At 37.8% G+C, this 12,552-nt stretch overlaps 1 protein-coding gene across 1 annotated transcript; it reads right to left on the bottom strand.

Annotated features, from left to right (window-relative positions):
* Positions 1–1,193: 1,193 nt before the first annotated feature.
* Positions 1,194–10,791, bottom strand: LOC106080965 (UDP-glycosyltransferase UGT4). Its single transcript, XM_013242602.2, has 4 exons — positions 10,059–10,791; positions 2,834–3,092; positions 2,309–2,770; positions 1,194–2,112 (listed from the first exon to the last, which is right to left on the bottom strand). Exons 1-4 carry the CDS (start codon positions 10,077–10,079, stop codon positions 1,232–1,234), a joined length of 1,623 nt encoding a protein of 540 aa, XP_013098056.2. The 5' UTR covers positions 10,080–10,791; the 3' UTR covers positions 1,194–1,231.
* Between the last annotated feature and the right edge of the window lie 1,761 nt (positions 10,792–12,552).

The following is a 12,552-nucleotide window of genomic DNA, read 5'->3' as shown; positions in this document are numbered from 1 at the left end:
TAAAATTTTGACAAAATTTTCTATAGAAATAAAATTTTGACAAAATTTTCTATAGAAATAAAATTTTGACAAAATTTTCTATAGAAATAAAATTTTGACAAAATTTTCTATAGAAATAAAATTTTGACAAAATTTTCTATAGAAATAAAATTTTGACAAAATTTTCTATAGAAATAAAATTTTGACAAAATTTTCTATAGAAATAAAATTTTGACAAAATTTTCTATAGAAATAAAATTTTGACAAAATTTTCTATAGAAATAAAATTTTGACAAAATTTTCTATAGAAATAAAATTTTGACAAAATTTTCTATAGAAATAAAATTTTGACAAAATTTTCTATAGAAATAAAATTTTGACAAAATTTTCTATAGAAATAAAATTTTGACAAAATTTTCTATAGAAATAAAATTTTGACAAAATTTTCTATAGAAATAAAATTTTGACAAAATTTTCTATAGAAATAAAATTTTGACAAAATTTTCTATAGAAATAAAATTTTGACAAAATTTTCTATAGAAATAAAATTTTGACAAAATTTTCTATAGAAATAAAATTTTGACAAAATTTTCTATAGAAATAAAATTTTGACAAAATTTTCTATAGAAATAAAATTTTGACAAAATTTTCTATAGAAATAAAATTTTGACAAAATTTTCTATAGAAATAAAATTTTGACAAAATTTTCTATAGAAATAAAATTTTGACAAAATTTTCTATAGAAATAAAATTTTGACAAAATTTTCTATAGAAATAAAATTTTGACAAAATTTTCTATAGAAATAAAATTTTGACAAAATTTTCTATAGAAATAAAATTTTGACAAAATTTTCTTTTGAAATAAAATTTTGACAAAATTTTCTTTAGAAATAATATTTTGACAAAATTTTCTATAGAAATAAAATTTTGACAAAATTTTCTATAGGAATAAAATTTTGACAAAATTTTCTTTTGAAATAAAATTTTGACAAAATTTTCTTTAGAAATAATATTTTGACAAAATTTTCTATAGAAATAAAATTTTGACAAAATTTTCTATAGGAATAAAATTTTGACAAAATTTTCTATAGAAATAAAATTTTGACAAGATTTTCTATAGGAATAATATTTTGACAAAATTTTCTATGAAAATTAAATCTCTGAAATGGGAGAGACACTGATTGTATGGCCATGATATTGAATATCACTGGAGCTGGTTTTTATTGATTTTATTTTTCAAAACTGTCTTATTTTAATTTAATTTAGAGAACATTTTTTCCGTTTGTCTTTTTCGATACACAAACAGGCCCACAAAGTAAAGGCCCACCAAAGATGCCAATACCAGTAGGGTGATCATAAAATTATAAATCATTAAATCATTTAAATGCATTTCTCCCAAAGGCATTCCTATGCCATTAGTCCTCAAAGGTTGATTGCCATAGCGTACCACATAGTCAAGCCAAAAGAGGGCATTAGCCAAACCACCCAAAGGTCGGTCACGAAAGATCTTGGAAATATCTCTAATGTTGAGTATATAAAATTCCTTATAGGCCATTGAATCCAAAGCCCAGCCCAATGAAGTTTCAGTTAAATTTGCATAGTCTATACGCAAGCCGATTTGTAGTTTTTCGGCCATTATCACATTTTCCAATTCATTTTTGAACATGGGAATACCCACTATGGGGACATGGCGAACTATGGATTCTTGCAGAGCCAACAAATCTCCATTAGTTATGAAAATTTTAACATGTGGATGAGCTAGAATATCGGTTTGTGGTACTAAATGTTGCAACATGACGTTCTTAGGAAGGCCTTCCATTTTCTGTATGTCATGGCAAGTCCAAAGGAAACGTTCTTCTCGTTTGTTGAAGACGTGTAGCAGGGCCTCTAGTTTTTCTTTGGGTATGTCTCCGCATAGTTGTTCATCACCCATATTAATGTAGACCACTCCAGAACGAGCCTCATCCAGAAAGCGGCGTATCTGCCAGGGTAGTTCACGTGGGGCCCTGATCTGCAAACCTCCAACAGGTATTATATTGGGCACTAAGGGTTTAGGTGCAGCCAAGGGATAGTAGTTATTGACCAAAAGCAAGGCTAAATTCGATTGCAGATCCATAATAGAGGGCAGGCCACCTAGAATGATGAAAAAATCTGTTAAAACAATTTTTGGCACATATTGAGGGCCTGGTAGTTGAGTTGGCAGTGTGCTCAGATTAAAAGTGCGGGGTCGTGGGTTCAATTCTTACCAGAGGCTTTGGTCTGACGCTTTTTTTGCCACTCACTGCCACTCATACTTAAGCTAACCTAAACGCTTTAAGTTCGAACTTACCTTGAATTTTGTGAAAATGTTTCTTTATAATTTTCTCCTGACTGCCATAATGGTCTTCTATGAAGCTATTGCGCCTGTTTACACATTGTTTAACGTTATTCAGTCTTTGCCAGAAACCCAAATTGGCATCATAGTTTTCCAAGTCGTAGGGCAAACAAGCAGTTGGTACCAGCATCTCCTGAACTAGTTCCATGTAGTCTGAAAAATCTTTGCTTACTATGGCAACAATGGGAGTTCTGAAATAATAACCCATCGCCAATAGAGATTCCGTATAAAACATATCCACTATTATCAGATCATAATCGAAATCATCTGGCTGGAGACTTAGTAGATCCTTTACTTGGTAATTATCCAAAAAGTTATCCATTAACGCTGCACCTGCTTGAGCCAAATATTTTGATAGTTTCTCATCGCTTAACTTGCTCAACTCGAGAAGGTCCTTTGCCCCCGCTTGTTTCTGGACTAAGGAAATCAAATTTCGATATTAGCATTTTTGCTGAGGTATAAAGAATTTGAAGAACATACCTTCTTTCCAAAATGGAAATTCTGGTTCTATTATAATTTCCTTGAGGTTATCCAAGCGATCATCTAAACGGTGACTACTGTAAATGGTGACATTATGATCCCGACGTGCTAGTTCCATCATAAAAGTTCTCATGACCATAAAATGACTTTCACTGGCATGGGGAAATAATCCGAGAATTTTTGCTGCATATGTAGGCTGATTTGAAACATATCCCAGCAGCAGAAGTAGTTTAAGCCATTTTAGAAAGGGAGGTTTTTTCTGCAATGTCGAGGTATTTAAATATATTTTTACATTTTTATATTAATTGTTTTTTTAACCTTCACCATAGGTCGGAGAGGGTGTACAAACTCATCACGATAACTATGTGAGATCCTACAAAGTATAAATATTCTCGATCGCCTTGATCTCCTAAGTCCTAGGAATCCCTCATGCAATATTTCGTGAGAATCGGTTTACAAATGACGATATAATTGAAATTTTTGTCCAAATCGGACGAACATATATATGGGAGCTATATCTAAATCTGAAGCGATTTCTATGAAATTCACCAATAATGTCGATACTTATAAGAAAATCCTCGTGCAAAATTTCGTGGGAATCGGTTTACAAATGCCGATATAATTGTAATTTTAGTCCAAATCGAACGAACATATATATGGGAGCTATATCTAAATCTGCACCGATTTCTATGAAATTTACAAAATAATGTTGATGCTTATAAGAGAATCCCTCGAGCGAAATTTCGTGAGAATAGGTTTACAAATGACGATATAATTGCAATTTAAGTCCAAATCGGTCGAACATATGTATGGGAGCTACATATATCTAAATCTAAAGCGATTTTTATGAAATTCACTAATAATATCAAAACTTGTAAGAGAATTCCTCGTGCAAAATTTCGTGAGAAACGGTTTACAAATGACGATTAAATTGCAATTTTAGTCTAAATCGGACGAATATATATATGACAGCTATATCTAAATCCGCACTGATTTCCATAAAATCCACCAATAATGTCGAGACTTATAAGAGAATCCGTCGTGCAAAATTTCGTGGGAAACGGTTTACAAATGACGATATAATTGCAATTTTAGTCCAAATCGGACGAACATATATATGGGAGCTATATCTAAATCTGAACCGATTTCTAAAAAATTCACCAATAATGTCGAGACTTATAAGAGAATCCCTCGTACAATATTTCGTGAGAAACGTTTTACAAATGACGATATAATTGCAATTTTAGTCCAAATTGGACGAACATATTAATGAGAGCTATATCTAAATCTGCACCGATTTTTATGAAATTTACAAAATAATGTCGATACTTATAAGAAAATCCCTCGTGCAAAATTTCGTGGGGATCGGTTTACAAATGACGATTTAATTGTAATTTTAGTCCAACTCTAACGAACATATATATGGGAGCTATATCTAAATCTGAACCGATTTCCATAATATTCGCCAATAATGTCGAGACTTATAAGAGAATCCCCCGTGCAAAATTTCGTGAGAATCGGTTTACAAATGACGATATAATTGCAATTTTAGTCCAAATCGGACGAATATGGAAGCTATAACCAATTCTGAACCTATTTTTTTCCAATTTGAATGGACTTTATCTTTAGGACCAAGGAAGTGCCAAATTTGAAGACAATTGGATGAAAATTGCGACCTATACCTTGTACACAAATTAACATGGGCTGACGGAGAGACAGACAGACATAGGTAAATCGAATCAGAAAGTGATTCTGAGTCGATCGGTATATTTATCAATGGGTCTATCTCTCTTCCTTCTGGGTGTTACAAACAAATTCACTAAGTTATAAGACCCTATACCACAGCAGTGGTGTAGGATGTATCTTATGACTTTCAATATCGGTAACATGGCCCAAATCGGCCCAAAACCCGAAATATTCACCGAAACTGCATAATAAATGCGCCTTTTATGCGCTTAAGACTCTTAATCGGCAGATGGGTCTATATGGCAGCTACATATTGAAATATAGTCCGATCTGGACCATATTCGTTTCAAATGTCAACGGGGCTAATAAAACTTTTTCAAATTTCAACAATAAAATCGGTTTTATAAGCCCCTGAATCGGTAGATAGGTCTATATAGCAGCTATATGTAAATATGAACCGATATGAAACATCGTATGGCAACTATATTCAAATATGGTCCGATCACAAGCATATTCGATTTGGATGCCGACGGGCCTAATAAAACTCACTGTTCGAAATATCTGCGAAATCGGTCAACAAATGCGGCTTTTATGGGCTAAAGAGCCTGAATCAGTGATTGGGATATCGGACGGCTTGATAGGGCTTGCCCTCAAAAATCGGACAACAAATACTGCTGTTATGGGCTTGCAAATTTTACCCCTGAACATTCCATTAACATCACATATCGATGAGTGCTGTCCGATTCAAGTTTAGGCTCAACGATAAGGGTCCTCCTTTTTATAGCCGATTCCGAATGACACCTCTTTATGGAGAAGTTTATACATTGCTGCCATACCAAATGGTACCTCACAAAAGTCGCCAGCATTAGGAGAGGATAACCACCGCTGCAAATTTTTATACCCACCACCATAGAATGGGGGTATTCTAATCTAGTCATTCCGTTTGTAACACCTTGAAATATTCGTGTTAGACCCCATAAGGTATATATATTTTTGATCGTCTCGACATTTTGCATATAGTGTTCTGTTATAACTTCCAACAACCATGCCAAATACGATACAAATCGGTCTATAACCTGGTATTGCTCCCATATAAACCGATCTCCCGATTAGACTTCTTGAGCCATTTGAAGCCGCAATTTTTGTCCGATTTGGCTGACATTTCGCATGTAGTGTTCTGTTATGACTTTCAACAACCGTGCAAATAAGGTACAAATCGGTCTATAACCTGGTAAAGCTCCCACATAAACCGATCTCCCGATCTTCCTGGAAGCCGCAATTTTTGTCCGATTTGGCTGAGATTTTCTGAGGCTCCATTTTGCTGAAACCATCGTCTCTAACGTTAATTTCTTCGAGGCTTTAAAGAAAAAATCCTCGATCAGCCCTATAAGGAGGAATTTCAAAGCAAGCGCGCAAGGCATGTTGGCACGTGCACGAAAAGAAGCTCTCGAAGGCGAAGCCCCGCTGCTCCCTAGACCAAAGCATAATGGCAACTGACTAGAGAGAGTAACAAACTTGGAGACTTCCCTCCTTAGATGCGCCGCCGTTCGACCCCCTCCCTGCTCAACACACCGCTCGCAAGTTTCTTTGGGGTACCCTGTATATTTCTGGTCATCAGTTTGTCTGTCTGTCTGTTGTAATCACTCTACAGTTTTTAAAAATTGAGGTATTGAACTGAAATTTGGCACAGACCCGTATTTTTCATGCGCAGGTTAAGTTCAAGAATGGGCAAAATCGGACTACATTTGGATATATTTGCCATAAAGACTGATCTGCCGAATTAGTGTCTTAAGTCCATAACAGCGGAGGCCACCGTAGCGCAGATGTTATCATGTCCGCCTATGACGCTGAATGCCAGGGTTCGAATCCTGGCGAGAACATCAGAAACAAGTAAAAGCGTGTTAAGTTCGGCCGGGCGGAATCTTGGAAACCCACCACCTTAAATTCTGCTAAAATATGGGATCTATATCTGGTTATAGACCGATTTGGATCGTACTTGGCGCAGTTGTTGAAAGTCATAACAAAACTCAACGTGCAAAATCGCATAAAAATTATCCCCTCTATAGGCTCAAGAAGTAAAATCGGGAGATCGGTTTATATGGCAGCTATATTAAGTTTTGAACCGATTTGGACCATACTTAGCACAATGGTTGGAAGTCATAGCAAAACACCTCCTACATTTTCAGCCAAATCGGATAAGAATTCCGGGGTCTATGGAAACATGGACCGATTTGGTCCCTTGTGAATCTAAAAAGATGGGTCGGCAGAGGAACACCTCAAAGAGGTGAACTGTCTCCTCTACTTTGGAATATAGCCATTAGCAATATATTATTGTCTCTGGAAGAGAAATGTGTAAAAGTGGTGGCATATGCTGATGACGTGGTAATTGCGGCTAGGAGAAAGTTTCCCAGCACTCTAAGAGATATACTTCAGGAAGCTCTACGTGCAACAGCAAATTGGGCTACCGAAAGTGGTCTAGGTATAAATCTGTGCACTACAGAAGTAGTTCTTTTCAGCAGGATATATAAGTTGCCAACAGTGGAATCTGTCTCCTTGGGTGGAGAGAATGTTTCGTTTACAGAAAGCGCAAAATACCTGGGTGTTTTGCTGGACAGGAACTTCAACTTCAAATCTAACATTTTGGAAAGGGAAAGAAAGGCGACTCTTGCCCTAAACACCTGCAAGAGAGCCATTGGCAAAAGTTGGGGGTTTAGACCGCGTGTCATGCATTGGGTATATACTGCAGTTGTCAGATCTATAATGCTATATGGTGTTGTGGTCTGGTGGACGGCGCTTTAAAAGTCCATCTACTGCTCAATACTTAACCGGATCCAAAGGCTGGCTTGTTTGCGCATCACAGCCGCACTGAGGACGACACCATCTGATGCACAGAATTTAATGCTACATCTTATGCCTCTCGACATTGTGGCTACCCAAATTGCAGCGACCACTGCCGTGAGGTTAAGGGAGCTTTCTCATTGGTCATGTGGCGGCTACGAACACTGTGTTATGCTTGATACAATATCCCATATTCCAGGAAGTGTGGATTACACACTACCTGACCCGCTTTCTGATAAAAAGTACTGTACCACTATTCCGATTGGAACTACGATATCCCTGGTAACAGAAGTTACATAGACTTCTGTACGGATGGTTCCAAACTAAACGACAAGGTGGGCTTTGGGGTGTACTTTAAAGATCATATCCGACCACTACAGTGTGTATCAAGCGGAGATCCTTGCAATTAAAGAAGTGGTGGAATGGCTAAGATATAATGTCATTACGACGATTGGCATAAATATCTTCTCAGACAGCCAGACAGCCATTAAATCCCTGGAGAACGCAAAAACCGCCCTCGACTGTCGCAGATCTCTCAATGAGATGACTGGACAGTTCAAAATTCACCTGTTCTGGGTGCCGGGCCACAGAGATAACCCAGGAAATTGTAAAGCGGACGAGCTTGCGAGACTAGGAACTACCCTACACATTCCAGGGATACTGGAATCTGTGAGTATGCCTCTAGCGACATGTAAGCTAAGTTTTCAGGACCAGGCCCGAAGGACAACGAATGATAGATGGTCACAAAGAGAGGCTGGGAGCATTCCAAAACTATGTGGCCTTATTTCGATTTGAAGAGGTCTACTGCTTTGCTGTCATTGGCTAGAGCAGACGTCTCAGTCATTGTGTCCGTCATGAAAGGTCACTTTCTAATCGGAAAACATGCTGACAGACTGAAGGTTGCCAGCAGAGAGTTACAGTAGATTTGATGCCTAAAAACGCCAACTCCTTCATTATTGACGTCGGTTTGAAAGCACCTTCAATGTCAAGAAATGCTATCATTGTATATTCCTTGACAGCGAGAGAAACCTCTATGTAGCCGACTAGGTCGTGAAGGGCTGTTTCAGTGGATTTGCTGCTGCCGCGATAGGCGATCTCCAGGGATTGCAAATTTTGCCCATGAACATTCCGCTAAGGAACGGGGGCAAACTTCTCACATATTAATGAGTGCAGTCCTATTCAAGTTTAAGCTCAATGATAAGGGGCTTCCTTCTTATAGCCGAGTCCGAACGGCGTGCCGCAGTGCGACTCCTCTTTGGAAAGAAGTTTAGCATGGCATAGTCCCTCACAAATGTTGCCAGCATTAGGAGGGGAAAACCACCGCTGAACATTTTTCTGATGGTCTCGCCAGGATTCGAACCCAAGCGTTCAACGTCATAGGCGGACATGCTAACCTCTGCGCTACGGTGGACTCATCTCCAGGGATCTTTGCCCTAAAATAAGTTTCTATCAATCTCTCAAGAGTCTTCACCATAAAGGATGACAGACTAATAGGACGAAAATCTTTCGCCTTCGTGTGGTAGGGTTTTTCTGCTTTCGGAATGAAAATGACCTTCGTGTCCCTCCATCTCACAGGTATATATGACATTCTGATACAAGCGGAGTATATCTTCCTAAGCCAGGGAATCAGTCTATCAGACACAGCTTGTAATTCAACCGGTGATACATCATCAGGGCCTAGCGACTTAAAGGAGTCGAAACTTCTTATCGCCCAAAGGGGCGCCTAGCTTTACTCCTTCGAAAGTTAGCGTGCTTTCGACAGACAGACGGACGGACATGGCTTTATCGAAGAACTATTTGCTACTTTGCAACTTTTTGCATAAATTTTCAAAGCCATCACAGGTTTGGCTACCCTTAAATTAGATGTGTCATCACTATGAGCATCTCTCTTACATCCAATCCAAAAATACCAATAATCGCGATTAACATTGAAATCTTTCGACTTCGTGTGGTAGGGTTTTCCTGCTTTCGGAATAAAATTACCTTCGTGTCCCTCCATCTCCAGGTATATATGACATTCTGATACAAGCAGAGTATATCTCCCTAAGCCAGGGAACCAGTCTATAAGACATTTAAAAGGGTCGAAACTTCTTATCGCCCAGAGGATTTTTGGCGCCTAGCTTCACTCCTTCGAAAGTTAGCGTACTTTTGACAGACGGACGGACATGGCTTTATCGAAGAACTATTTGCTACTTTGCAACTTTTTGCATAAATTTTCAAGGCCATCACAGGTTTGGCTACCCTTAAATTAGATGTGTCATCACTATGAGCATCTCTCTTACATCCAATCCAAAAATACCAATAATCGCGATTAACATTGAACTTTTCATTGATAACATGATATTGGAAGATGACGGCACCTTGACATCATAACCAAATCTAACAAACCAAATATAAACAAAATTTTTGACTATTGGGACACATCATTGCTTCTACGGGATGACTCTACAATGTAGTGCAAGTAATCTCATTCACGTCCGCCGCTCTCATACCCACTCAATTGGGGTGAGTCTTCTTATCAGCTTTGATGAAGATTTGAACTTACTGCCAGCCATGATTGTGTGTCAAAATTTTCTAATTTGAATTTAATTCATGTTCATGTGTTTTCTAATTTGTTTTTCGTTAAATGCATTTTTAATGGTTTCAAAATTAAAAACAAAATGCATTTCGTTTAAGGGGTCGTTTGGTCGGCATACAATACCAATTCAAAATTATGTTGCATTGTGGAGAAGCTGCTTATGTTGTTGTTGTTGTTTGTTTGGCGGTGGTTGTTGGGGTCGGTGGGTGTGAAGTGATTGTGGGGTATCCCGGATGACGAATACTTTTTAATGCACTATTTATTGCACATTCCTTAATGGATGTTCTGGAATTTTTTTTCACTTAGGTTCACTAGACAAGAAATTTCTTTGCTTATTTACAATTCTTTTTTTTTTTTAATAAAAACAATTGCACAATATTTTTTTTATAAGCTTTTGTTGGAAATTTTCTTAAATTTTTGTATTTATGTATTTGAATTTCACATGTTTCACTTATGGTTTCGCATTCTATACTGATTTCATTCAGATCTTTTTCCTTGCTTTGGAGTCCATCTGGAACGTTTGTATTATGGCAGCATTGGCTGTTGATTCTCATGTTTTTTTTGTTCTGTGGCTCGCCGTCCCATATCAATTTGTTTACAGCGTTTTTTTTTTTTCATTTTGTTGATCATCGTCTGTTGCTTTTGGGGCTTCTGGCGAAACGAAGTGTACAGAGAGGTGGGGGGACCCCCCTCTCTAGAAATTGTGCAAGTATCTTGCGGTTTGCTACTCGCTGTTCTGTGCTGGAACGAAGTGAATCGAACAAGTAAAGAATATGTCGTTGAGAGCATACATAGGAAGAAGATATGATTTATGGGCTCGTCAGAGAACTCATTTATGCGAATTTACTAGCAATTGTGATTGTTTTGCTCATTCGAACTTCGAAAAGAAAAATGCTGAATTTGTAAATGTGAAATTAGAGATGAGGAGTTAATATGACGATGAAGAAGAATCCTTAAGCGGGCGATGCATTTACAGTATCGCACAAGACATTTGCACCAAAAACTGAAAAACAAACAAATAAAAAAGGCGTCAAGTTCGGCCGGGCCGAACTTTGGATACCCACCACTTCGGGTATATATGTCAACAACCTTTCGTGAAAATCCGGTGAAAAATGCATACCTTATAGCAGCTATATCAAAATATGTTCCGATTTGTACCAAATACTAATAAGTACACGTCATTGTTCAATTGTGTATAACAATATATTAGACTTTTTAGTAGCTATATATAAAAATAAACCGGTCTTAACCATATACGACAGGGATGTCGAAATACTTGACACATAAGTCACTGTGTCAAATTTCAGTGAAATCGGATTATAAATGCGTTTTTTATGGGGCCAAGACTTTAAATGGAGATATCGGTCTATATAGCCGCTACATCCAAATCTGGACCGATTTGGACCTAGTTACAGAAAAATGTCCATAAGCCTAACACAACTGACTGTCCCAAATTTCGGCGAAATCGGACAATAAATGCGCCTTTTATGGTCCCAAAACCTTAAATCGAGAGATCGGTCTATATGGCAGCTGTATGCAAATCTTGATCGATCCAGGCCAAACTGCAGAAATATGTCGAGGGGCTTAACTTAACTCACTGTCCCAAATTTCGGCGACATCGGACAATAAATCCGCCTTTTATGGGCGCAAGACCTTAAATCGAGAGATCGGTCTATATGGCAGCTGTATGCATATCTTGATCGATCCAGGCCAAACTGCAGAAATATGTCGAGGGGCTTAACTTTACTCGCTTTCCCAATTTTCAGCAAAATCGGATAATAAATGTGGCTTTTATGGACCTAAGACCCTAAATCGGCGGATCGGTCTATATGGCAGCTGTATCCAAATCTGGACCGACCTGAGCCAAATTGAAGAAAACTGTCGAAGGGCCTAACACAACTCACTGTCCCAATTTTTTGCAAAATCGGACAATAAATGCGTCTTTTATGGGGGCAAGACCTTAAATCGAGAGATTGGTCTATATGACAGCTATATGCAAATCTTGATCGATTCAGGCCAAACTGCAGAAATATGTCGAGGGGCTTAACTTAACTTGCTGTCCCAAATTTCAGCAAAATCGGATAATAAATGTGGCTTTTATGGGCCTAAGACCCTAAATCGGCGGATCGGTCTATATGGCAGCTATATCCAAATCTGGACCGGTCTGGGCCAAATTGAAGAAGAATTTCGAAGGGCCTTACATAACTCACTGTCCTAAATTTTGGCAAAATCGGATAATAAATGTGGCTTTTATGGGCCTAAGACCCTAAATCGACAGATCGGTCTATATGGCAGCTATATCCAAATCTGAACCGATCTGGGCCAAAGTGAAGAAGGATGTCGAAGGGCCTGACACAAATCAATGTCCCAACTTTCAGCAAAATCGGATAATAAGTGTGCCTTTTATGGGCCTAAGACACTAAATCGACGGATCGGTCTATATGGGGGCTATATGAAGATATCGGTATAGCCCATCTTCAAACTTAACCTGATTATGGACAAAAAAAGAATCTGTGGAAAGTTTCAACTCAATATCTTAATTTTTAAAGACTGTAGCGTGATTTCAACAGAACGGCGGACATGGATAGATCGTCTTAGATTTTTACGCTGATCAAGA

The sequence above is a fragment of the Stomoxys calcitrans genome, chromosome 5, assembly GCF_963082655.1.
Source record: "Stomoxys calcitrans chromosome 5, idStoCalc2.1, whole genome shotgun sequence".
NCBI classification, from domain to species: domain Eukaryota; kingdom Metazoa; phylum Arthropoda; class Insecta; order Diptera; family Muscidae; genus Stomoxys; species Stomoxys calcitrans.
This window is presented reverse-complemented; position numbering and strand designations above follow the sequence as displayed.

Bases quoted from the DNA above. Each gene is read 5' to 3' on its own strand.
- LOC106080965 (XM_013242602.2), bottom strand. From the start codon at position 10,079: ATGCAACATAATTTTGAATTG. The intron at 2,771-2,833 runs GTATGTTCTTCA...TGATTTCCTTAG, and splicing joins ATTTCCATTTTGGAAAGAAG to TCCAGAAACAAGCGGGGGCA. The intron at 2,113-2,308 runs GTAAGTTCGAAC...TCATCATTCTAG, and splicing joins ACATTTTCACAAAATTCAAG to GTGGCCTGCCCTCTATTATG.